General features: G+C 35.0%; 1 protein-coding gene across 2 annotated transcripts in view; it reads right to left on the reverse strand.

The window, feature by feature from the left end:
• Window positions 1-24,922, reverse strand: part of Nup155 (nucleoporin 155kDa) — a gene marked incomplete at its 5' end in the record, with an annotated part of 59,998 nt that overhangs the window by 18,694 nt on the left and 16,382 nt on the right. For both annotated transcript variants that reach the window (XR_261216.2, XM_005386214.2), the window contains 14 exon segments: window positions 439-630; window positions 3,722-3,852; window positions 7,533-7,624; window positions 9,286-9,401; window positions 11,129-11,195; window positions 11,886-12,033; window positions 12,569-12,631; window positions 13,095-13,183; window positions 14,118-14,212; window positions 15,461-15,571; window positions 17,533-17,703; window positions 20,182-20,282; window positions 23,533-23,685; window positions 24,573-24,670. Coding sequence is in view for 1 of the 2 variants with exons in the window: in XM_005386214.2 (XP_005386271.1) it covers window positions 439-630; window positions 3,722-3,852; window positions 7,533-7,624; window positions 9,286-9,401; window positions 11,129-11,195; window positions 11,886-12,033; window positions 12,569-12,631; window positions 13,095-13,183; window positions 14,118-14,212; window positions 15,461-15,571; window positions 17,533-17,703; window positions 20,182-20,282; window positions 23,533-23,685; window positions 24,573-24,670 (1,627 nt within the window).

The raw sequence follows: 24,922 nt of genomic DNA on the forward strand, positions 1-24,922 counted from the left end.
TTATTGGTCAGCAGGCAGTTAGTGCAACACTGACTTATTTGTCCACCTGTAGGAAAGGATCAATAAAAATTGCTCCATTAACTCTAATTCATTATAGACTTTCCTTAATTTATAAGAAGAGAGATTAATTCCTTAATTTGATTATTTTCTAAATTTACTGCTTTGCTTTAATTTCTAAATGTCCTTTTTTTTTAACATGGCATAGAAATTCTACTAAAGATTATTTATGTGAGAAACTTCAGAGTACCCCTGGGTTTTAAAACTACATGTATTTCAAGCCCCTTTCTTAGATAAGAATTCTGAGGCCAGATTAAGAATCACGCTGAGGTTATGCATCAAGTAAAACATGAGTTCCTAATTCCTACTGTAATGTGATTTTCAGCATACTGTGGAACTTCCTATAAAAAACCCACTGAACTAGGTAACAAAACATCATACCTTAGAACAAACTGCATCATCAGTACTATACAGAAGTGGGCAGATGTCTTGTAAATGTAAGCTGATGCCATCAACAGCAGCATTGTCTCTGATGTAGCAGTTGATAAGAGAAGCAATTAATGCCCCCGTGAGTTCTTTGTCTCTGATTACCAGATCTTTGAAGGTGGTGATTTTCAACTGCTCTTGAACTTCCTGGAAGGATAAGAGAAAATCTTTTCTTGCTATCAAAATTATACAGATATATTCACACAGAATGCAATTTTTATTTTAAAATAAAGCCCAGTCACAGAGTGCTTACCTACTATACATGAAGCCTTTGGTTCAATCCTAAGCATCAAAAATAAACAACACACTAAACTATAGAGAACTACCTTTTGCTTTTTTTTGTGGTACCTTGCACTTGCCAGGCAGGTGCTGTGCTGCTGAGCTATATACCCGGGCCTCACACTACACTACAGAAATAATTCTTTTTTCAGTTTTTCTAAATTAGTACATGTTTGCAGTACTATACATAATGATTGCATCTCTCGTGTGGAGTTGGTATATGTAACATGTACATACCACATCTTAATTCTTTACAACCCCTCTTTCTCCACCCTCCCTACAGAAACAATAAAATCATTTAGAGTTGGAAAACAACTGATAGTAGATCTAGTTAAAACCTCTCATTTCACAAATGAGGAAGGTGAAGTCAGGATTACAGCCAAGTCACCTGTCTTTAGTCTTAATCAGGAAAATACAATCATTTGGCTACATTTAAAAAAATCTTGAGCTTACATTTTATTTTTTCCAAAATAATGTTAGAATTCTATTATTTGAGGTTTTCTAACACTGGGGTAAGATCTGTACTTTGAACAAATGGAGTTATAAAGTAGTATGGTGATTTATATTATAGCAAAAATATTTTATTTAATGATGCACCTAATTCCCTTTTCCAAATTTCAACAAATACCAAAATTGTGTTCAAAGTTTTGATCAACTACTTAATCTATATTGTTTGAGCAGGTAAATGGTGATACAAAAAAGAAAGCTTTGATGATGGATCACAAACATCTTGGCTAAAAAACTACCTACATTACATTTGTCACCTGAAAATCATTGCTCTACCTAGTATGGAAAAAACGGTTTTCATAACTAGGATGAATTTTTAAAAAGGGGGAAAAAAGTATGTGCTTAAAAAAACCCTCAAAGAACAAACAAGAAACAAAAAGCCAAACCCTATGGAACTGACACTAATGAAAACAAGTGGGGATCAACTTTAGGATTAAAAACTGGTACTTAAGAGTCAAGACATATGCATTCAGGGTAATCACGTATTCCTAGAGGTCAAGGAAAAATTATTTTAGAATTGTAGTTAATAACTGTGGAAGGAATTGTAGTGTCAAAAATTATCATTTTGGCTGGGTATGGTGGTGCATGTCTGTAATCCCAGCACTTGGGAGGCTGGGGCAGGAGGATCACTGTAAGTTTAAGGGCAGCCTGGGTTACAAAGTGACTTCAAAGCCAGCCTGAACTACACAGCGAGACCCTGTCTCAAAAAACAAAAACCAAAAAAGGAGAGAATTATCATTTTTTAATCCTAAATGAAAATACCAATTCACCAATTATCAACAGATGACAAAAGTTTGATTAAAACCTAACTGAAAAATTCACAATAGTAGCATTGGATTTATCTCTGGAAGCTAGCAATCAATCCTAGTGCCACTAAAAAGTATGACAACCAATCTTTTGTGTTTCTTTACACAGTCTGATTAACAAAGCACTACCTAAGAAAAATTTCTATAATCCAGCTATTCGGGAGGATGAGGTGGAGGATGCTGAGTCTGAAGCAGCCTGGACAGTGTAACAAAACCCCATCTGTGGGTGGGCTGGGAATTTTTTTTCGTCCTCAGATAAATGAACCTGAATCTAGTCAAGCCTATTTAGACTTAACTTTCATTTTATAGAAAATGAAAGTGATTGGAGATTAAGTTTACTGTGAGAAAGATAACAATTTCAGGCTACTGAACATGCTAAAAGATTGATGATCTGATTTCCACAAGGCAATAGCAAGGAAAAGAAAAAAAGAAGACTGTTCTGGATGAAAAGAGATTTACAAGAAATGACATAATCTGATGAGTGAACCAAATGCTTTGATCCTAATTTGAATGAACTAATCTTGTAAGATAATCAGTAAAAACATTATTTTACATGCTGTCAAATAATTACTTTTAGTTTTGGTAAGTGTGAGAACATTGGTATTCTTCAAGGAAATGTCCATCTTATTAAAGAAATACATAATGTAACTCAATACACAGTATGAAGTGAACAGGACTAAAACAACAGTATGTAGAATCTACTTTCAAAAAACTTAGTAAAGAGAAAGAAAAGGGGACAGATTAAAAAGGGTTGGTAGAAATCTTCAAAATGCTGAATAATCAAGTGTTTGTGGAAATTAGTATTTGTAAATAGTATAGGAATTGTATTTCCTCTGCTTACTATGTATGTTTAAAATTGTTCACAATAAAAGGTTCAAATACATTCTTCCCCCAAAGATCCTATTTAACATTTAGATGAACATCAATCATCATTGTGCTTAAAACATATTCAAATTGAAAACAGCAAGAGAAATTTCTACAATCATAAATATCTATAAAGTAGGAATATTTAAAAATTATATGCAAAAAATTTATGTGAATGTGTCCACATTTATTTCACTGAAAGTATGGACAGAAAGCTTTTATCAGATTCCCAGAGATCTGTAACCCAAATAAAGGTTATAATCCACTGTTTTAAAAAAAAAGCCTGGCAAGCATGAGGTCCTAAGTTTGATTCCTGGTACCAAAATAAACAAACAAAAACACCAATAACAAAAAAATACCTATCCATTTTATCCCAGGAAAAGAAATCTTTTTATGCCAGGAGTGGCGGTGCATGTCTGTAATCCCAGCATTCGGGAAGGCTCCGGTAGGAGGGTTGCTGAGAGTTTGAGGCCAACCTGGGCTACAAAGTGAGTTCAAGGCCAGCCAGAACTACATAGCTAAATCGTGTCTCAAACAGACAAAAAAAAAAAAAAAAAAAAGGTAAAGTAAGACTTCATTCACATACCAGAAGTTCTGACGCTAAAATTTGTGTGCCTCTGACAAAGGAGTTTAAGTTTCACATTTCTGTGCAATCTTCCTATTACATCAGCTGTATGATTACCTATATGCTTTCCAAATCCAAGTGTAAGACTAAAACTCATACAAAAGAAAATAAACTTAGTATCAATGCTATGATCCTAAAGAAAAAACACAAACCTTACCTTCTGAAGTTCTCCTACAATGACAGTAAATTGGTGTTCACAAAGAAGTTTCCATAAAGCCAGAGCCTGGTATGATTTTCGAACCAACTGCTGAATTGCCTGAAGTGAAACCTTTTCACTCAGTTGAGCCTCTAAAGATAAAATACAGCTCATGAAGTTTTACACAGTGATAGGCTGAGCTGTTTTCTTTATTTCAAATAAAAACTATAGTTAAGGTTGAAATGTAGTTAACGTGTTGTGTTGTCCTCCCTGTGCCATCACAGGCAGCCAAGATCAGCAACTGCTGTATTCAGGTTTTCATCCTCATGCTGCATACATGTGCATCTGTGCATGTTCATCAAAAATAAAATCATTTCTTTGTTTTTAAGAATTATGTCACTCCTTTTCCCACAGTTATATGCTCATAGGCTAGCCGTACTGATAAATAGAAATCAAGTTCATTTAATTTTATTCCTGAATAAAGGTAAGTATACCACACCAATATGTAAGTATACTTACATACCACCATGTAAGTATACCACAGTTTGGCCCATTTTCCACTAAAGGACATTTATAGTTTCCAGTGTTTTGCTACTAAAACAATACAATAAACATCCTTAAACATGATATCCTGGAAAGCATAATCAAGACTGCCTAAGACTGATTTTCTCACTCTGAATTAATAAACACAGCGCATCATGAAATCAATTGAGTCAGTCATGACACAACTTTGCATTTTCAAGATTTTTACCAGCCTGTTTTAATATGTCCTCTCTTCTTTTTCTTTACTCAGTTATTTGAAAGTAGATCTTACACATTGTTCTTTTAGTCCTATATACTTTATATTATGTATTGTTATAGTATGCATTTCTTTAATAAGATGGATATTTCCTTGAATAACAATGTCATATCTCATCAAAATTAAATTATTTGATAGCATCTAAATAATAAATTTTTAGATAGCAAATAGAATAAAATAAAAAAGGAAAGAAATATTAAGAATGTAAAGCAGGTAGTTAAGTATGCCTGTAATCTCAACACTTAGGAGGCTGAGGCAAGAAGATCGCCATGAATTTGAGGTCAGCCTGGACTACATAGTGAACTCAAGGCCAGCCTGAACTACACAGTGAGATGCTGTCTCACAAAAACAAAACAAAACAAAACATGTAAAGCAGGTAGACCAATACTCTGATAGGCTGAAGCAGGAGATCACAGGTTTGAGCCTGCTCTGGACAACTTAACAATTTACAACTTGTCTAAGTAAAAAAAAAAAAAAAGGCAGGGAGGGGCTGGGGACTGTAGCTTAGTTCAGAGGCCCTGGGTTCAATCCCAGGTACCAGAAAAAGCAGACAAGAGTTACATAGGAAATTCTGTTTATGTGTATATATATGATTTTAAACATCTGAATAAGGCTGTAGCTCAGTAGTAGGGTGTTTGCTTAGGAGCATGCACAAAGCCCTGGGTTTAATCCCTGGCAATTAAAAAAGAACATAAACCCAAAATGTGCAAGTCATAATGAAAAGTATATATAACATATGTATATCATAGTATAAAGACAAAAGCTGCATGAAGAGTGGGATATGATGTATAACTAGAAATAAGATTTGTAGTTTTAAGTATATGTCAAGCCAGGTGTGATGGCCCATGCCTCTAATCTCAACCCTTGGGAGGCTGAGGCAGAAGGATCACTTTGATCTCATTTGTAAAAACCCCACTGATGCTCAGTAATAAGCTTAAGGCCTTCCTAAAAAAGTTCTGGAAAAAGAAAAACAAAACTTACAAAATGGTGAATTGGAAACTAGGTCCAGAAGGAAGGGAACAAAGTAGCTTGGCAGAAAAGAAATGGCTGGGTCTTAGTTAAGAAAGTCAGACTAACTGATTCTAATACCAGAAGTCCAGCGAATTTAGAAAAAATTAAATGGCAGGGAGAATTCGAGGCCAGCCTCGGCTACATAGTAAGTTCAAGGCCAGACTAGACTAGTGAGACCTTGTCTTCAAAGAAATTTGGCATCAGACATACAAGATCTTACCAAAATTTATTATTCTAATTTATATGTGGAGCAACTGATGCATATGAGGACTTCTCATGTTCTTTCTTTCATAGAATTTGTAATATACGAAAAACACAGCTAAACATTTACTTAACTTTACAAAAAGGTGTATCACAAAGCACTGGGCAAATGCAAACCAAAATTACATTGAGATAGTTGGTATTTGTTAAGATGGTTACTATATATTTAAAAAAAGAAAACAGGGGCTGGGGATTTAGCTCAGCGGCAAAAGCGCCTGCCTGGCAAGCGCAAGGTCGTGAGTTCGGTTCCCAGTACCGGAGAAAAACCAAAAAAAAAAAAAAAAAAAGAAAACAAATATTGGCAAAGATGCTGAGAAACTGGAACCTGTTTGCATGCTAGTTAAAATGCCAAATGGTACAGCTGCTATGGGAAGCAGCAGGCGATTGCTTAAAACAATTAAAAATAAGATGTATAAGTGACATATACTACTTGGGAGGCTGTGGGAAGACTGCCTGAACCCACAACTTTAAGTCCAGCCTGGGCAATGTAGCAAGATTGAAGATAAAAATTAAAAAGAGAGCCAGGGATATAGCTGAGTGGCACAGTGGCTGCCTGGCAAGTGTGAGATCATAAATTCAATTCCTGGTACCAAAAAAAAAACAAACAAAAAAAAATAAGAAGAGAATTACCATAGGACACAGCAAGTCTACTTCTGGGTATGTATCCCTAAAAAAGCAAAAGCAGGGACTTGAATTTGTATCTGCATACCCATGTTCAGAGTAGTAGTATTCACAACAGCCAAAAGGTAGAAGCAACCTAGAGCCCACCAATGATGAACGAACAAAATGTGACATACAATACCACAGAGATTTACTCAGGCTTATGAAAGAAGGAACTTCTAACACATCTTACATCCTACAAGAGTCTTGAACATAGTATGCCCAGCAAGGCATGGTGGCACAGGCCTGTAATCCCAGTTATGTACTCAGGAGGCTGAGGTAGAAAGATTGCAAGTTCCAGGCTGGCCTGGGCAACTTGCCAAGACCTGGTGCCAAAATAAACATAAAAAGGGCTGGGGGTATAGCTCAGCAGAGGCCCTTTTGTTGATCTCCAGATCACAAAAAAAGAAAAACTGTTGAGTGAAATAAGCCAGTGACAACAGAAAGTGTGATTCCTTTTTTTTTTTTGGTTTTTCTCCAGTACCGGCAACCGAACTCACGACCTTGCGCTTGCCAGGCAGGTGCTCTGCCGCTGAGCTAAATCCCCAGCCCCAGAAAGTGTGATTCCATGGCCAGTGATTAGGGAAAAAATGGGAAGTAGCTATTTGTAGGATATAGAGTTTAACTCTGAAAACATGAAAAAATTTGGAGATGGATATGGGTGATAGCTACACAAGAAAACACAGTTAAAGTGATAAATTTATGGTAGATATAGATTACCATAGTAAAAAAAAGGAAAATGTGTATCATGTTTTTTGGTGTCATTAGGGACAAAATGATATAAGCTAAAAGAGCTATGGAAATAAATGATTTCAACACTGTTCAATTTTCCCAATCGCACTGGTTCTATTTTAATTAAAAAAAAAAAGCCGGGCATAGTGGTGCACATCTATAATCCTAGCACTTGGGAGGCTGAACCAGGAGGATTTCTGTGAGTCTGAGGCCAGCCTGGACTACATAGTGAGACCCTGTATCCAAAAAAAATTTGTCATCAGAGAAACTAGGTCTTACGAAAAGCAGCCCACTATTTATTTCCTATTCAAATAATAAAATTCTTTATTACAATCATGTAGATGTAACTGATTAGAAGAAATAATTTACCATGAAACTTCCTCTGGAGATCCTGTTGCATTTGCTGAGTATTTTCAGGACGCATGAATCCTATCAGCCTCTGCTGAACTCTAGCAGTAGTCCTGAAACAAAAATTACAGAATTGGGGCTGGAGATTTAGCTCAGTGGCACAGAGCCTGCCTGGCAAGCGTAAGGTCGTGAGTTCGATTCCTGGTACTGGGGTAAAAAAAAAAAAAAAGAAATTACAGAATTATGTGTGTGTGTATATAACAGTTTTATTGAGAGATAACTAAGATACCATACAATTTAACTAGTTAAAGCACACAATTCAATTTTTAAAACTGTATCCACATGATCATCTCAACAGATGCACAAAAAGCCTCTGACAAAATCCAATACCATTCACGATAAAAATCGTGATTAACAACAGATACATAAGGATCTTACCTCCAACTGATATAAGCCATTTATGACAAGCCCCACTGCCAATATCATTCTAAATGGGGAAAATCTGAAAGCCTTCCCTCTAAAATTGGTAACAGGCAAAGGGTGTCCACTCTCACTACTCTTGTTCAACACATTATCTGAATTTTATCCAGAGCAAATCAGGCAAGAAAAAGAAATACAAGGTGCACAATTAGGAAAAAAGAAGTCACACTATGTATCCTTATTTGTAGATGACATGATCCTTTATATGACAGTGGTGGTGAACTTATCACATACATTCCACAGCAAGCATGCAGGGCCCTCTCTGTAGGCAGGCAAGCCAAGTTGCCTCAGTAGCCAAGCATCAGATAACAGTTGTTTAAAACTGCAGTATCAGGTTTAATTGTAGTGTTGGTACTTTGTGATATGAGTAGGTTTTAGTTTGAAATTTGGGCAGTTGCTCTCTGAAAGGTTTGCCATCGCTGCTATATGATTTCATTTGTACGAAATGTCAAGAATAGGTAAGTTCATACAGTAAATTACCAATTAAGGCTAGAGTGGAAGCAAGCAATGACTACAAAGGGGCAAGAGCATGATTTTTGAACCGACTCATGCTGATGGATACATAATTCTGTGTATTTATGAATAGTCATTGAACCGAACATTTAAAATGCATGAATTTCACAGGACATAAATGATCTCAAAAGCTGCTTAAAATATTCCATACTGGGCTGGGGATTTAGCTCAGCGGCAAAAAGCGCCTGCCTGGCAAGCGCAAGGTCGCGAGTTCGGTTCCCGGTACCGGAGAAAAACCAAAAAAAAAAAAAAAAATTCCATACTAAATGAAATCAATATTGCAGGTATCCTAGGTTTCATCAAAATCAGAATGCACATGAATTTAATTCTACTATTGCAAGAAAAAAATTATATAATTTCACCTCTGTAAAATGCAGAAAAGAGGTTTTCAATCATTTTCTCTAAAATAACTCAATAAAATAGAAATAAACATTTTCTTAACATTACTCCAAGGGAAAGTAGCTAGATACAAGTTTATTTTGTCTATTTCTGTTCACATACAATATCTAGAATTGGCTGGTCTAGTCTCACAGAAAGTAGATTAGTGGTTGCCAGGAACTGGAGAAGACAAAGAAAGTCACTGCTAACAGGCATGGGGTTTCTGAGCATGATGAAAATGATGTGGAAATCAGGCAATAGTGATAGTTACATTGCCCTGTGAACACGGTAAAACCTACCAAACACACACACTTTAAACAGATCACCTGTATGTTATGTGAATTGTATCTTAACAAAAAATACAATGAAAAGAAAAAAGTGAATTAACCCTTTTGACTCTTACTTTGGATTTCCTAACGGTCCTCCTGCAAATTGAGAATTTCTATCTAGAAATTCCTGCAAACCTTTCAGTTCTTGTAGTACTGACTCCAGCAGTTGGGAGGGAACACTACTTTCAATCTGTAAGAAATGAAGAATTTTCAGAAGTTTAAAAAAAACACTGAAAAAGCTTATCTGTAAAATAATGCATACTTCATATAGTTGTAATCGTATACATACAACTTTAACTTTGAGGTGCCCTATGTTTATAACAAAACAGTTCTTTCTTATATCAATTCATGGTTTGACCTGGATACAGAGCAAGGAAGGATACTAATATTTGTCCCCACCTGCTCCAGTAAGATTGACGCATAATTTACATATTAAAAAATAAATATGTGAACATCTTATTTCTGTATTTTTAATGGTCATTGCCCAGGTCACAGTACAGAATTATTTCCAGCATCCAAGGTTTACTAATATTTTTTTCTAGCTATTAGTCATCTTATCACCAAAGTAACCACTTCCACTTCTACCGCTAGATTGATTTTTCCAATTCATAGATTTCATATATAGTGATACCTTGGTTGTCAAGCTCGACTTGTTTCAAGTTCATGTTTGAACACCAAAAAGTTCCAGAACTGAGTATGTTTTTCTCGTAACAAATAATGGAAAACCAAGTAATTGGTTCTGAGGCTCAAAAATTATGAATGTAATTTTCCAGGACTGTAACAAATGTCTTTCTTGAACTCCATCATGGTTCTCAGTTTTCCCTTTCAGCTTTACTGCTGGTATCACTAACTTTTTTGCAGCCATGGTTAAGATATTTTACGTATGTAAAGTGCACACACACAAAATGCACAGTGATAAATGTTTCAATGCACTAACATAAGCACTGTATGTCTAGTCCAGAGCGGTGCATAGACTGAAGTGTCACCCCTTTGCATTCACTGAGAGATGCAATGCATGACTCATTATTGGCCTGTACAGGTGTTTTCAAGTCAGATTTTCAGCTTTACTATCAAGCAAAGTTATGAACACTGAGTAGATTTTTTATTTCAAACTTTGCTGTTCCACCTTGGAGTGATTTTTCCAACTGAAGTATCACTGTATTGGTCACATAAATTTGTTCTTAGAAATGTTTGTAAAAGAACCACAGCTAAGAAGACATTTAGAACCAGGCATGTTGGTGCATGTCTGTAATCCCTGCACTTTGGGAGGCTGAAGCAGCCTGGGCAACTCAAGAGACTTAGCAAGACCTTGCCTCAGAAAAAAAAACAAACCCTGGGGATGTAGCTCAGTGCCAAGGTCCTGGACTAATTCCCAATTACCAAAAATCTAGTACCTTTCATTAAGGGGAAAAAAAAAAACAACAAACTTTAAATAAATTGTGCTCATGTTCCACATTCATTAAAGAAATCTTCCTACTTGTGTTTGTAAATTATAGAGTTCTAAAAGATGTTTTCATAAAGCAGTCTTGGCAGTATCTCAATGCATGGATATGCTGAGTCCAGAGGAGTACTATGTACATGTGTCAAAGTATTAAATAGTAAATTCTGAGTGACATTAAGTAATAGCATTGATTTACTCATCCTTCACAACAAGCTAACAAGGAGATATGTTATTCTTCCCATTTTATAAAAGTTACCAGGCTTCAAAATGTTAAGAAATTTACTCATGATCATAGTTTTAAGAAACAGAGCTGAGGCTTAAATCACAGAACAGCTTCCTGGACAAGAACACAAACATCTACATGAAAGAATAATTATGGCATCTTGTTTACAATATCAAGAAATGTGCAAGAATCTATCCATTAATACATTCAACCAGTTACATACAAACAATGGGATAAAAGTATACACACTTACTGCAGTGATCTCTCTATTGCCGCTTTTGAATACTTTCTCCACAACTAAGCTAGCATCCCAAATATTTCTGGAACAAAAAGTTATTTTAATGATTGTGCTATAAATGACAAAAAACAATTACAATATACAGTGAATTCCTTTCTGTAGGAGTGTAATAGCTTTGTTCAGTTTTCAAAACAGCAATGGTTTCATTACACATGTATTCAACTACATAGAAAAGTGGAAAACAGGAAAACCTTTAAAGCGAATATAACAACTTATTTCAGATAATGAAATATTGCTGAAGATAAATCAAAAGTCTCTGGATAATGAATTATGAACAGGGACCTTATAATGAAGAAAGGTATACATTCATAAAGGAGTTCTATACTCAGTCACATTTTAAAGCAAATGATATAAATGAAAGCATACATGTCAAATTTAAGAGAAGTGTACACTGGCTTTGATAGCAAATTAGATGTCACAGAGACTGCAAAAACACTGCAATTTTATCCTTCCCTATACCTATTCCCTCTTACAGTATGACTTCAATAACTTACAAATAGGGAAAGTCTATTTCCCACCTTCTTAATCTGAGCAGGCCTTGAGATTTCCCTACACCAAGCACATGAAGTAGAAAAGTGAATGGGAGGCCAGTTCTGAGTCTAGGCATCAAGAAGCTTTGCAAGTTTCTACTCCTTCTCAAGGAACCCTGCCACCAGAAAGTGAGGAGGACGAAACCATGTGGACAAAGTGAGCAACGGTTAGAGCTACTTACCCCATGATTCGAGAAAAGTAAATACAGATACCATTGTGCTTTCCAGAGTACACAATCTCCGGTCCAGTCACACTACTCAAACTTGTGGCCTGCGTTGCTGGGTTTCCCACAGGACAAACTGGAGTTGACATGGCAGGAGGCTGGATACCTTAAACATACATAACCACAAAGCTCTTAAGGATATTACTCTAAAAATTAAGAATTCCCAAAAACCCAAGTTTGTCACATCTGGACACCAAAAATAGTGGAATAAATAGATATATAATTTAGTTTTACTTCATAAAAAGACAGGTTTAGACTTCATGCACTCTTCCAGGCAGATCGTTGAGTGCATAATGAAATTTTCAATGCAGAATTAAAAGAAAAAAAAAAAAAACCCAAAACAACAAAAAACCTTGGGAATCACTATTCCTAACATTACTACTGAAAAAATAATTTCAGGGCCCAGCTAAATGCTGATATTCCTAGGCACACTATTACAGCTCTTAAATAAAAGCATTCATGGCCAAATGCCAATACTTGTTTGGGTATCACTTTTATTAAATGACTTTTGACTCCAAGGCAAGGTTCATCTTTTTTCCACAGTAAACACTAAAGATATTAATGCATAATGTTAGTTCTTAAATGCATAATGTTAGTTCTTAAAAAATAATAGTAGCAAATCAAAACAGAGAAAAGGATACCTTGAGATGGTGTTCCCAAAAAGGATGGATTAGGATAGGGACTACCACTTGGAACAGGAGAACCTAACAAAAGGAAAGAAGAATATGAAATTTATAAAATAAACTCCCCATATTTTGAATCTGATCATAGGCACCAAATCTTTCTTTAAGCAGAAATAAGGAGTGGAACCACCAATAAGACATTCACGAATCAGGGACTCAACTCTTTTTCCAGTAACTTTTTAACAATCCCCACAATGGAAAAAAATGACATTGGAATTATTGAATCATGTACCTCTTTCCCTTTTAACAGACCCATTTTAACAAAGTGATTTCCGTAAATATTATTGGCTCCCTCTATTTTATTACATAGTATACATTAAAGCCTTAATATTAATATAAAACAACTTTTAAGAATCACAATCTACAGATTTATCACCAATAATATAGCAGTTATAAAACATAATAAAAACTTTATTGATTTAATGTCATAAAATTTCTAAAATCCAAACTATTACAAAGTTTCATTTCAATATTTCATACTCACTAGAACATACAGGAATCCCCAAGATGGGACCAACATTACTTGGAGTGGGAAGAGTAGATGGAAATCTCATCTGTGCTTCACCACCATACCTATTTGAATGAGCATAGAAGCTGAGTTCAGTAAAATTATTTATTTTAAAAACTACACAGGAATTGTTCCTATACCTGCTGAGCTTCCAAATAAATGTTTTAAATTTTAGATTTTAACATACAGCACTGATAGCAACATACATATCTGGGATATCAGTATTACTCAGTAGATGCTGACTTGACACTGCTACCAGGAGGACTTTGAAAAGATATGCCAAGCATAGAATTTATTTAACAAGGAAATAGCACTGCAATTCCCATATCAGACTATAGTCACACCACACATTAAAAAATGTTTTTTAACAAAATCACATTTTAAAACTCACCTGCTGCCTGTGTATTTTGTTTTATTCTGATGGTACTGGGGATTGAACCTAGCACATTACCACTAAGTTATATCCTAACTGCTCAGCATAGGCTCAAAATTCTGATCCTTCCGCCTCAACCTCACAAAGTGCTGGGATTAGACAGGATTAGGTTAGCATATACCACTTCATCCATCTAAGTTAAATATTTTCCAAAAAAAAAAAGAAAAGAAAACTCCTTCAGAGCTAGGTCTATAGCTCAGTGGTAAAAGTACTTGCCTGACATGCATGAAGCCCTGGATTTTATCCCCAAGACCACAGAGAATAAAAATTAAAAATGTAATTTAAAAATCTCTGATAATGAATTTCCTTAATGTGATTCAGAATCCCTCAGACCAATGATACACATACAGCAGAACTGGTTGTTTGAGGAAGTAGAAAAATAGTAACGCAAAAATTATGCCAATCTAGGTGTTCAGTCATTATTATAATCTTTTCAGTGTTACTTTTTTTTTTTTTTTTAATAATTTGCCTGTGTCAAGACTGAACTGTTTGGCATGGTCTTAAGCTGTCACATGGTAAAGCAGTCATTTATGAAAGTGGTCAGTACAAAAAGACTTGACATATACCTGAAGAAAGCCCGAGTAGCCCAAGCTGACACTTCTCGATCACAGGCGGCAGTGGAGCAAGCAAGGATAAGGCAGGTTGCACAAGCCTGGTCTTCCTGTTAAAATAGTACACCTCCCTCAAATCAAATATAACCCTCTTAAAAATTAAACATAAACATCTTAACATAAGTTTTGTTTTACTGATGTGTCAGGTGTTGAAATCGGTGACTAGAATAGATTTCAATTATTTCTAAACCTGCACCGTCCCTCCTCAATGAATAACTGTTGTCTAAAAGAAATCAAGTGTTACTAAAAAAAGAAAAAAAAGTGAACACTACAGGTTTTAAAGTTTAACTCAAGCACTAGTATTAAAAGATCTTTTCTCTCTTTATTAAGATTCTAATTTAGTTTCTGGTTTATTTCTCCATTTTTTCTCATGATCTTTTTTATCTTATGAAAAATATCACTAAGAAGTAAACAGATTTATTGGTGTCTATTATGTGTCCGGCACTTTTTAATAATTTGGAATATATTAACCTTTATATAACGTATTATAATATAATGTATATTATACATTTAAAAAACCTGAAGCCTGGAAAATTCAAGTAACTCACTAGAGTTGTGGGGCTGAGATTTTAACAGGTGGTTTGAATTCATGGTCTGTATAATTTTTTTCTTTTTATGGTTTGTTTGTTTTTTTAAAGACAGTCTTGCTATATATATAATCCAGGCTGGCCTTCAACTCACTACATAGCCAAGGCTGGCCTTGAACTTACAGTCATCTTCCTGCCTGAACCTTCCAAGTACTGAATTATAGGCATGTGCTAACAAGCCCAATGTGCCTATATACTTAATTTTGATCTGATAATCATTTCACGCAAAATATTCACATTGGTTTTCTTGTTTTTGTTTTTTGGTACTGGGAACTGAACTCAGGACCTTGAGCTTGCCAGGCAGGTGCTGTGCTGCTGAGCTATATTTCCAGCCCCTTACATTGTTAACCTTACAGTTCCGGTTATGACGTCACCCTCAAATTTCTTTGTCAGGTCATTAAGTGTAGACATATGTGTGAATGTACACACAACCATAAAGGTAATGTCATTTTCTCTTAATAAAAATTGCATTTATCACATAAATTGAAAAGTAAACTCTTTCTAGTATACTTTAGTAAGAACTTACTAATATCAGAATAAAATTATGAAAGAAGTCTCATCATTGTTTTCAAATTGTCAGTGTACATAGACTCAGGTAAAGAAAGGCAACTAGTGAGATTATCTGTTTATTACAATATTTTACTGCTACCTTAGATAAAATTTTACATTGTTTGATAACTTTAGAATATCATCACAATTTTAAAAAATTACCTGATGTAATTTGAAGAATCTTTCAATCTCTTCTCCATCTCCACCCACGTTACTCACAAGTAGATGCCTCAGTTGGTCAACAGGTCTAAGTTTATGAAACATAAGACTCCCCTAAGAAATTTAAAAAGATTAAAAAGATAAAAAACAGATTTACTAATTTTGGCTGGCAGCAACTGATACCACCTTATTTAATTAAATAAGTCCAACAAAACATAACATTAAAAAAACAAAATTAGTTCATTTATCATTCAGTTCTAACCTATGCTACATCTACACAGGGACAGAGAAAATGAAATAAAATACTGACCGTCCCATGCTGCCCCTCACAATGGAGCACTACAGTTAATTATTCCTTAGTAATAGTGGCACTTAGTTTATCTACTTAAGACAAAAAGAGGGCCAGGGATATAGCTCAGCAGCATAAGCACCTGTCTGGCAAGTGCAAGGTCCTGAGTTCAATTCCTGGTACCAAAAAAAAGACAAAAGGAAAGCTGTATCCACACTCACACCTTATACCAGTACAAATTCCAAACAGATCAAAGATTTAAAAGACAAGAGAAAATTATAGTGGTATTGGAAAAAAAATCTGTTGATGCATTCTTTTATAAACTCCAGAGAGAGGAAGTACTTTGATATGACATAAGTTCCAAAAGATTATCTGACAATTTCAACTCTTTATAGACCTGTACATTCCCTCATCATCTTCAGTGGATGCATTCCAAATCACCAATGGATGCCTAAAACCAGGAACAATTCCAAACCCTATAAACAAGCACTCCAATACCATAACAGTGGATCTGACATCCAAGATAGCTACCAAGTGACTAAGGGGAGAATACCGCATGCAATATGGATACACTGAAGAAAGGGATGATTTATGTCCTATATGGACAGGAATCAGGTGAGTACAAGACTTTATCACACTATTCAGAATAGCATAAAATTTAAAACCTATGCATCATTTTTGGAATTATTAATTTTCAGACTGCAGTTGGAGGTAAAATATTCAATGTAAAACTGTAGATAAAGGGGCACTAATGTATAGAGTAAGAACAGATCATAGAAATGTAAACATTTGAAAAGATAGTCAATCTCATTCTTAGTAAGATAGCAGAATGGACTGGGAGAAGCTGTGAGGAAGCAAGCATTCACAAATGTCATTACTGAATGCATACGGGGAAACGTGGCAATACACCATTTATACATACACAAACTCTTCGGCCAAGTATATGTAACAGCTTTATTCATGTACGTGTAAAATGATATACGCACAAGACTGGGATTATTTTTAAGAGCAGAAGTTAATCCATTAACAGATTAGTTAGAACATCATACACTGATACACATGAATGCCTTTCAAATGTAAAGCAAAATGAGAAAGTTACATATGAAGGATCTTCAAAACATATTTTTGAATTATAAAAAGCAAGGTACAGAACAGTGTATTTAATATGCTACCATTTGTTTTTAGAACTGTATTTGCATTGTTTGTATATTTGTAACATATCTTTGGAAGGATACAGATACTAGTAACATGTATATCTGGAGGGAAGGAAGCTGAACTAGAAGGAAGATTTTACTGTATATTTCCACTTGAATTTTGTTAATATATCTCTATTCAAAAATTAAAATACTAGGGTCAGGCGTGGTGGCACATGCCTGTAACCCCAGCACTCAGATCAATGGAGGTTACAGGCCAATCTGTTCAAGGCCAGCCTGCCCTATACAGTAAGACCATGTCTCAAAAAGAAAAGTACATATTATTAAGAAAGTAAAAACCATACAAATGTTTTATTTGGTGGTTCTTAGAAAAAAAGAATTAGGTTATAGTATATTTCGTGGCTGAACACCAGTGACAGAAACATTAGTTTAGAAAAAGTATAACTCTCTGGTAAAAAGCTAGTTCTTTTTGCAGAATTTTTGGTACCTACACATATTTTAAAAAATATTGTAAGACTAAATATTTCAAAGTACTTAAGAAAATGCCTGTATTAAATGACTTTCACAGAGCATTTGACAAAAACACTAAGTATCTATTCTATTCTTCTGTCTTTCCCTTAATGTGCACCTACCTGTGCTGAGAGCAGAACGAACTTCTTTGGAGGTAACATGTGCTGCTGCACAACAACTGGTGAGTCGGTTATTGGAATACTGTCCTTATTTAAAGGTGTAATTATTTTATCTACTTTCAATTCATCTATTGGAGAAAGAGCCCAGGCATGGCCATCCACACGGGTTGTCATCTATAGAAAAGGAAACACACTTCTTATACATCTTACTGAAGTTACATACAACAAAAGCTTTTGGAAAGACAGACGTAATACCCTCGGTAAACCACTCATAACACGAATATCCTCAAAAGTATGCATTTCATTTCTACTATCCTAGTTTCTTAATCAGGCATCTTCTATACTAACAATTTTTTCATGCTACAGAACAAAAACACAAGTTTTCTTACAATGAACTATAAATTCTATTTACTACAATTATATCTTTCTCAACAATAAGAATGATTATGTTTTGCCAAATTTGCAGGATAAACCAACCTATATCGGTAAATTCAGTGCTTATTTTTTGCTGACACATAAATACTGTTCTCTTCTAAAGCTGTACCTACTTTCTAAGATTTTTAGATGGTTTAATCTACTAAAATATTTTAGAATGAAACATTTCAAGCACACAACACTGTGAAAATATAGTAACTGTCCCTATGCTCAATAATTACTACCATTCTGCCACACTTGCTTTCTCTTTCTATATATTTTTATTGATCTTAAAAGTTATAGTTGTCATGCAACTCCTACATACATTCGCATGAATCTCCAAAAAATAAAAATGCACTTATACTCCTAATACCATTACAACATTTAAGAATGCTAACAACTCACTAATACAATGTCTAGACAATATAAAATTCCCAGTTATTCTCAATGTGTTTTACAGCTATTTTTAGAAATACCATAATTTAATCGAAGTTTATATATTATATTTGGTGGCTGTTTTTGTTTTTAAAGAAAAGTCCACAGGTCAAATGTTACACAAATGAAATTATGTTCTAAGGGAAAAAAAGGTATGTTAATATTATTAGCTGCTTCTTAGGTGTCCGGCAATTTCCTGAGTGTTTACACAGAGAATCTCATGATAGGTCCGTAGTGGTAAGTACTATTAAAACGTTTTCAGATGAAATAAGAGTGCTAAAAACTATTAAATCCTTTACCACACAGTTAGAGGAGGTAGGGCCAGAGTTTAAACTTTTACCCCCATATCAGTCAAAGCATCCCTATCGGGATTAGGGTGTGTATCTTACTGGGTTCTTAGTATCTACAATTTCTCACAGCATGAGGCTTTCAGGAGATGGTAAGAAAAGCTCAAAGAATTATAGAAATAAAACGGGACTTCTTATCTCAGTATCTACCTCTTGTTCCTACCCTAGCTCCTTGAACTATGTCAGCAACTTGGCAGAGCTCATTCAAACTATGCTCTCATTCTGGGAGTTGGGTTTTACTCCTCCCACTTATACACTCCTTTCCCTCAGTGAAAAGGCTCAAATTTGAGAATCACCAGGAAGCAGCCAGTGACAGCTAGAACAAAAATGCCTACAAAGAGATTGCTTTGAAGAGAAACTATTATTCGTACCTCAGTGGGACTGATTTATTTGGCTTAATCAGCAGACTCTAAGGACCTTAAAGGGGTAACCAGGACACATGAAGTAGTTCGAGGACAGAGAGGAGAGGGGGACAGATGCTATTCTCTCCTCTTATTTGAACAGCAGGGACAAGAACAGATGGCCTGGAGGAAGCAGTGAGTGGGCTCGAGACAGCCTTGCTCCCAACCCAGGCAGACCACATCATGGCAGTGCACTCGCAACACAAGTGTATGTTGGTGTGTGCACATCTCTGTATGCAGAAAAGAAAGATATTATAAAATGATAAAAATGTTAGCAATTCTCTCATGTGGGGTTCAATTTAGTATTGACAATGTATTTGACAAAGATTCTATAATTGTAAAAAGACATTAAAAATTTAGACAAAACCATAGGGATTGTTAGAATAAAACTCTAGGGCATAACTATAATGCATTTCTTCAAAACGGAAGAACTAAACATACAGTGTATTTACACAGGATGAAGATCATATCAGAAAAGATACATTTATTTTCAGGTACATTATGGAAAACATTCAAAAAAGGTTTCAATGTTTTCTTTAAAGGCATGTAAAAATTTCCTGACAGAGCTAAAGCAAAGCATTAACAGATTAAATTTCTTTTCAATATGATTTCTTTCTCTTTTCTTGAGGGGGCGATGTGAGTTCACCATGTAGTTGAGGCTGCCCTTGAACTCACTATGTAGCCTAAGGTGGCATTGAAGTCATAGTAATCCTCCTTCCTCAGCTTCCCAAATGCTGGGATTGCAGATGTACACCACCACTGGGTTCTAAACATAAAATATTAGTAGAAGTAAACTGCAATAAATCAGAAGGTAAGTTCCTTTCCATATTTTTCCTTCATTTTAAAGAGAATTTAAAAAAAAATAACAAAATAACAACAACATAGATAAAAACAAACCAAACCAAAACTTAAATAGTATGTAAAGGCTGAGGGTGTGGTCAGTGATAGAACACTTCTTCAGGACACACAGTGCCCTATGTTTAACCCTCAGAATTACAACAATCACCAAGAAACTATTATATAAAAGTTTCATTAGAATTCTCAAGATAGCTTACCTGGGTTTCCATCATTGGCTTCTGAAAAGAAAATGTGTCATGGTTGACACACCACAAAATGTCACTATCCTCATTTTCTGAAGCTGCCATCAACAGAATACCTAAAAGTTTAATACATAGACTGTTATTACATGATGTCAAAAAAAAAAAAATGCATCCTCTATAGGCTTTAAGATAATTCAATTAATATATAAAAATCTTTATAAGCAAGTAAGTTACAAAATAAAAATGAAGAACACGTAATTATTCATTGGGTAGAGTTGTCAAGTGTTCTCAATCTTATAGTTTATTTCTCTCAGGAAAATTTTTCACATTTTCAGACTACACTACTCATATATGAGAATATATTTCACAATTGCTGGGTTCACTTATTATTAATTTTATAAAAAATTATTCAGCACATAAAAATGTTATGACTTATAATCAATCTTATATAACAGTGAATGAACTAGCTTATTCTGGTGAACTAGTACTGGTGAATTCCAAAACATACTATGAATAAAAGTGATGGTTTTAATGAAATGGCAGAGATAAATGTACCATAAAAGCAATGTCTCAGCAAAGCTATTACAGTTGACTCTGAAAGGTACTCTCCTGCAAATTTGCCTGTATCATACTAAGTTTAGTGGTATCTGTTTCAACTCCACTAGCTAGTTCTAGGTTGAAGAACAATAATCAACTAGCAAAACATTTAACTTGCTTATAGAAAATCAGAGTAGTTTATATCAAGGTGGCAGAAATTGTCTCTTTAATTTTAGTTTGCAGGGCCGGGGATATAGCTCTGTGGCACAAGTGTCTGCCTGGCAAATGCAAGGTCCTGAGTTCGATTCCTGGCACCAAAAAAAAAAAATTTTAGTTTGCAGAACTATAAAAAATGGGGCTGGGGATTTAGCTCAGCCGCAAAAGCGCCTGCCTGGCAAGCGTAAGGTCGTGAGTTCGGTTCCCGGTACCGGAGAAAAACCAAAAAAAAAAAAAAAAAAAAAAAGGTAGAACTATAAAAAAAATGTAATTTTATTTTCCTTCAGTACTAGGGATTGAACCCATGGCCTTTCTAGCTATATCCCCACCCCTTTTGTAAACGCTGAGACATGGTCTTGCTAAGGCACTAAAGCTGTCCAGGCTGGTATCAAACTAACAGTCCTTTAAAACTGCTGGGAACACAGGTATATACCATTACGTAGGGCTGACAAAACTACAATTTTTATTCCATTATTTACATATCTAAAACTATGGCATGTGTTTCCTAAATACATTTCTACTATTAAAACTTAATTGCATTTGCAATCACATAAAAAAAGAATAAAATACTTCAGAATAAATTTAGAAAGTGCAGGAATGTGTAAATAAGGACTAAAATGTGTAACAGATATTGTGAAATAGGAAGACAATGTTCAAACGGGAAGGGGAACAAGGGAGGAGGGAGTGGAAAAGGAGGTAAGGGAAAAGAAAATGAGAAATGGAAACAAAGATTTTGTAAATGAGAGGGAGGGGGACTGAAGAGGGTAAGGCAATTGGGAAAAAAAGAATGAAGCTATATCATGTACAGGTACCAATTCCCTATGATAAATGTGATCATTATGTATATGTAAAATGTGCCAGTAAGCTTAAATAAATACAAGTAAATATACAGTATCAAGTCCTCTTAAAACAAACAAAAAAAGAAGTGCAACCAGTCGTGGTAGTGCATGCCTGTAATCCTATCACTCAGGAGGCTGAGGCAGAAGGATCAAAGAGAATTCCAGGCTAGCCTGGGCTAGGTAAGTGAGTCCAAGACCAGTCTGCAGTACATAGTGAGACCCTATCTGAAAAAAAAAAAAAGAAAAAAAAAAAAAAAAAGTGCAAGATTTGTATGCTGTGAACACATCAATGAAAGAAATCAAACGAGGTCTAAATAAATAGAAATGGCTGGGCATGGTGGTGCATGCCTGTAATTCCAGCACTTGGGAGGCTGAGGCCGTAGGAATCCTGGGAGTTCGAGGTCAGCCTGGGCTACAAAGTGAGTGCAAGGCCAGCCTGAACTGCATAGTGAGACTCTGTCTCAAAAAGACAAAAAAAGAAAATAGTAGGTATTCAATGATTTGAAGACAATATAATTAAAATATAACATTCTCTAATTTGATTTATATACTACATTATCAAAATCCCACTCACCTGCTTTTTGATTCCTTAGGGCTGGGAGAAAAGAGGAATGGACTACTGAGGGGTATGGATTTTTTTTCTAGGACAATAGTGAATCTTGAACTAAGTGTTTCCTGTACAGCACTGAAAAAACTAAAAACCACTAAATTTTACATTTTATTTTATTTTTTAAAAATTTTTTAAAATTTTTTTTATCTTTTTGAGACAGGATCTCCCTGTGCAATTCAGGCTGGCCTTGAGCTCACTTTGTAGCCCAGGCTGGTCTCCAATGCAGAACAATCCTCCTGCCTCAGCTTCCCGAGTGCTGAGATTACAGGCATGTGCCACCATGCCTGGCTAAGTTCTACATTATAAAAGGTTAAATCTTATGTGAATTCTATCTCAGTATCTCATTTTAGTAAAAATGTAATTAAGGTTTGTAGTAGTATATATTTGAAAAAAATTCTATTTGCAAAGGAAAGCTTAATTTGGGTGTTGAATAATAAAATGTTGGAAGAGACCACAGAATGAGCAGAGAAAAGGCTTTAGAGGCTGGGGATATAGCTCAGAGGCACAAGTGCCTGCCTGGTGAGCACAAGCTCATGAGTTTGTTTTCCAGTGTGTGGGGGAAAGGGTTTGGAAGACATTTCCCCCCAATGGGAAAAAGCACATGCCAAATTTCCACGTTTTGATATTTAAGTATAATTCTTAAACTTAATCATGAATCATAAAGAATTTGTCATCAAGATTTCATACTAGGGCACATAAAACGCTCCATATCCATGAAGATACTGGAACACCAAGCATAGTATCAGAAAAGTCACTTTAGTTTTTGTGACTATTCTGAAGGAAAAAGTTCAGAAAGGCTATTAGACTGATTATAAACCAATTTTGACAAATGAATTCATACAAAAGCTACTATTAGGCTAAAATTTAAAAAGTACATATTAAAAAAACACTATAGTTTTGTTTTTTTTTTTTCCTGGAAATCGAACTCATGACCATGACTTTGTGTTTGCCAGGCAGGTGCTTGTGCCACTGAGCTACATCCCTGGCGAACCACTATAACTTTAAATACATAAATTAAAATGCTTAAAACAATATTAATAAAAATATTGGCAAAAATTCCAAAAGACTAAACTTTAATGGTAAATTTGTGCTATTTTCAAATGCCTTACAATTTTAAGAATTTTAAGAATCTCATCTTAAATCAGATAGTATTTCAGAACTTACCTTTTGTATAAAGAGCTTTATGCACTTTTAAAGGCTTTTCCACGGTTGAAGATGCTGAAAATCCCGGAGGTAAGCGGACATGAACCAGCGTCAGTGAATTAGGCCGTGCTAATGGCTGTCTAAATGGACAAGTGCTGAAATATAACCTAACACCTGACAATGGGGTAAAATTATGCATCAGTAACAAAATCAAGGACCTGAGGTACATGTGTACTGAAACAATTTCATATAGAAACACAGAACTTTAGTAAAACCTTGTATTTCCCTCACTGATCTAAGAGTATTATCAGCTGAAACAGATTTCTAAACTGATGCACATTGAACCCATAATATTAAGTGAAATAAGACGCATAAGCTTAACCATTGCATGGTTTTCTCTTACTGTGAGAAACTCAAATTATTAATAAAGAGCAATGTAAAAGACAGACAAAAGGAAACAGGGAGATAGGTTGTCTGCAAACGGAAAGGGGACGAGAGGTATCATGCACATGTATAAACGATCCACAATGAATGCCATTATTATGTACTGCAAATGTGTACTAATAAAGAATAAAAAATATAAATGTGATAGATTTCTAAGAAAATGTCACTAGGAATTGAGAGGCGAATAAAGCAGTAGGAAGAACTTGCTGCAATGGAGCCTACCTGGCAGTTCAGGCTCTGTCATCAATGTGAGCCACTTTACCTTACAGGCCTGTCTACGCATGTATAAAATGAGTACAGAATCAGAGGAATCTTACGATTTTCAAAATCCTTAATTTTATGAAGTACTCATATGGTCTGATAACTGATACAGAAGTAAAAATATTTCTAATCACAAATTTCCAAATGTAAGTATTATCAAAAGTTGTGCCAGTTGTGGTGGCACATGCCTATAATCCTAGCACTTGGGAGGCTGAGGCAGGAGGATTACTTTGAGTCCAAGGCCAGCCTGGGCTACATAGTGAGTTCAAGGGCACCATGAACTATGCAGCAAAACCCAGTCTCAAAAAAACAAAAACAAACTGTAACAGCAACAGCAGATAAATTAAAAAACATACCTGCATGTGTAACAGCCAATAACTGACAATCCAATGATTCAGAATTTTCAATCACTGCTATTTGAACAATTGGCTTAAAAACAGAACGATCAATGGTCCTAAAAGGAAGGAAAAAACTAGTGTAGTATTTGTAAAATGTGTCTATTAATTTATAAGGCACATTTTCCATCAGGGTATTTATATATCTAAACATACTAAAATATGTTAAGATTATTTAGATAATACAATAGCAGTAACACAATAGTAGTGAGAACTGGAAAAAACTCTAGAATGTATACTATATAGATTATATCATTAAGAATACCCCTATTTTTAAAGAAAGACCATTAAAAAGATTAAAACCATTGGGT

Source organism: Chinchilla lanigera, unplaced genomic scaffold (assembly GCF_000276665.1).
Source record: "Chinchilla lanigera isolate Chin_1 unplaced genomic scaffold, ChiLan1.0 scaffold00025, whole genome shotgun sequence".
NCBI classification, from domain to species: Eukaryota; Metazoa; Chordata; class Mammalia; order Rodentia; family Chinchillidae; genus Chinchilla; species Chinchilla lanigera.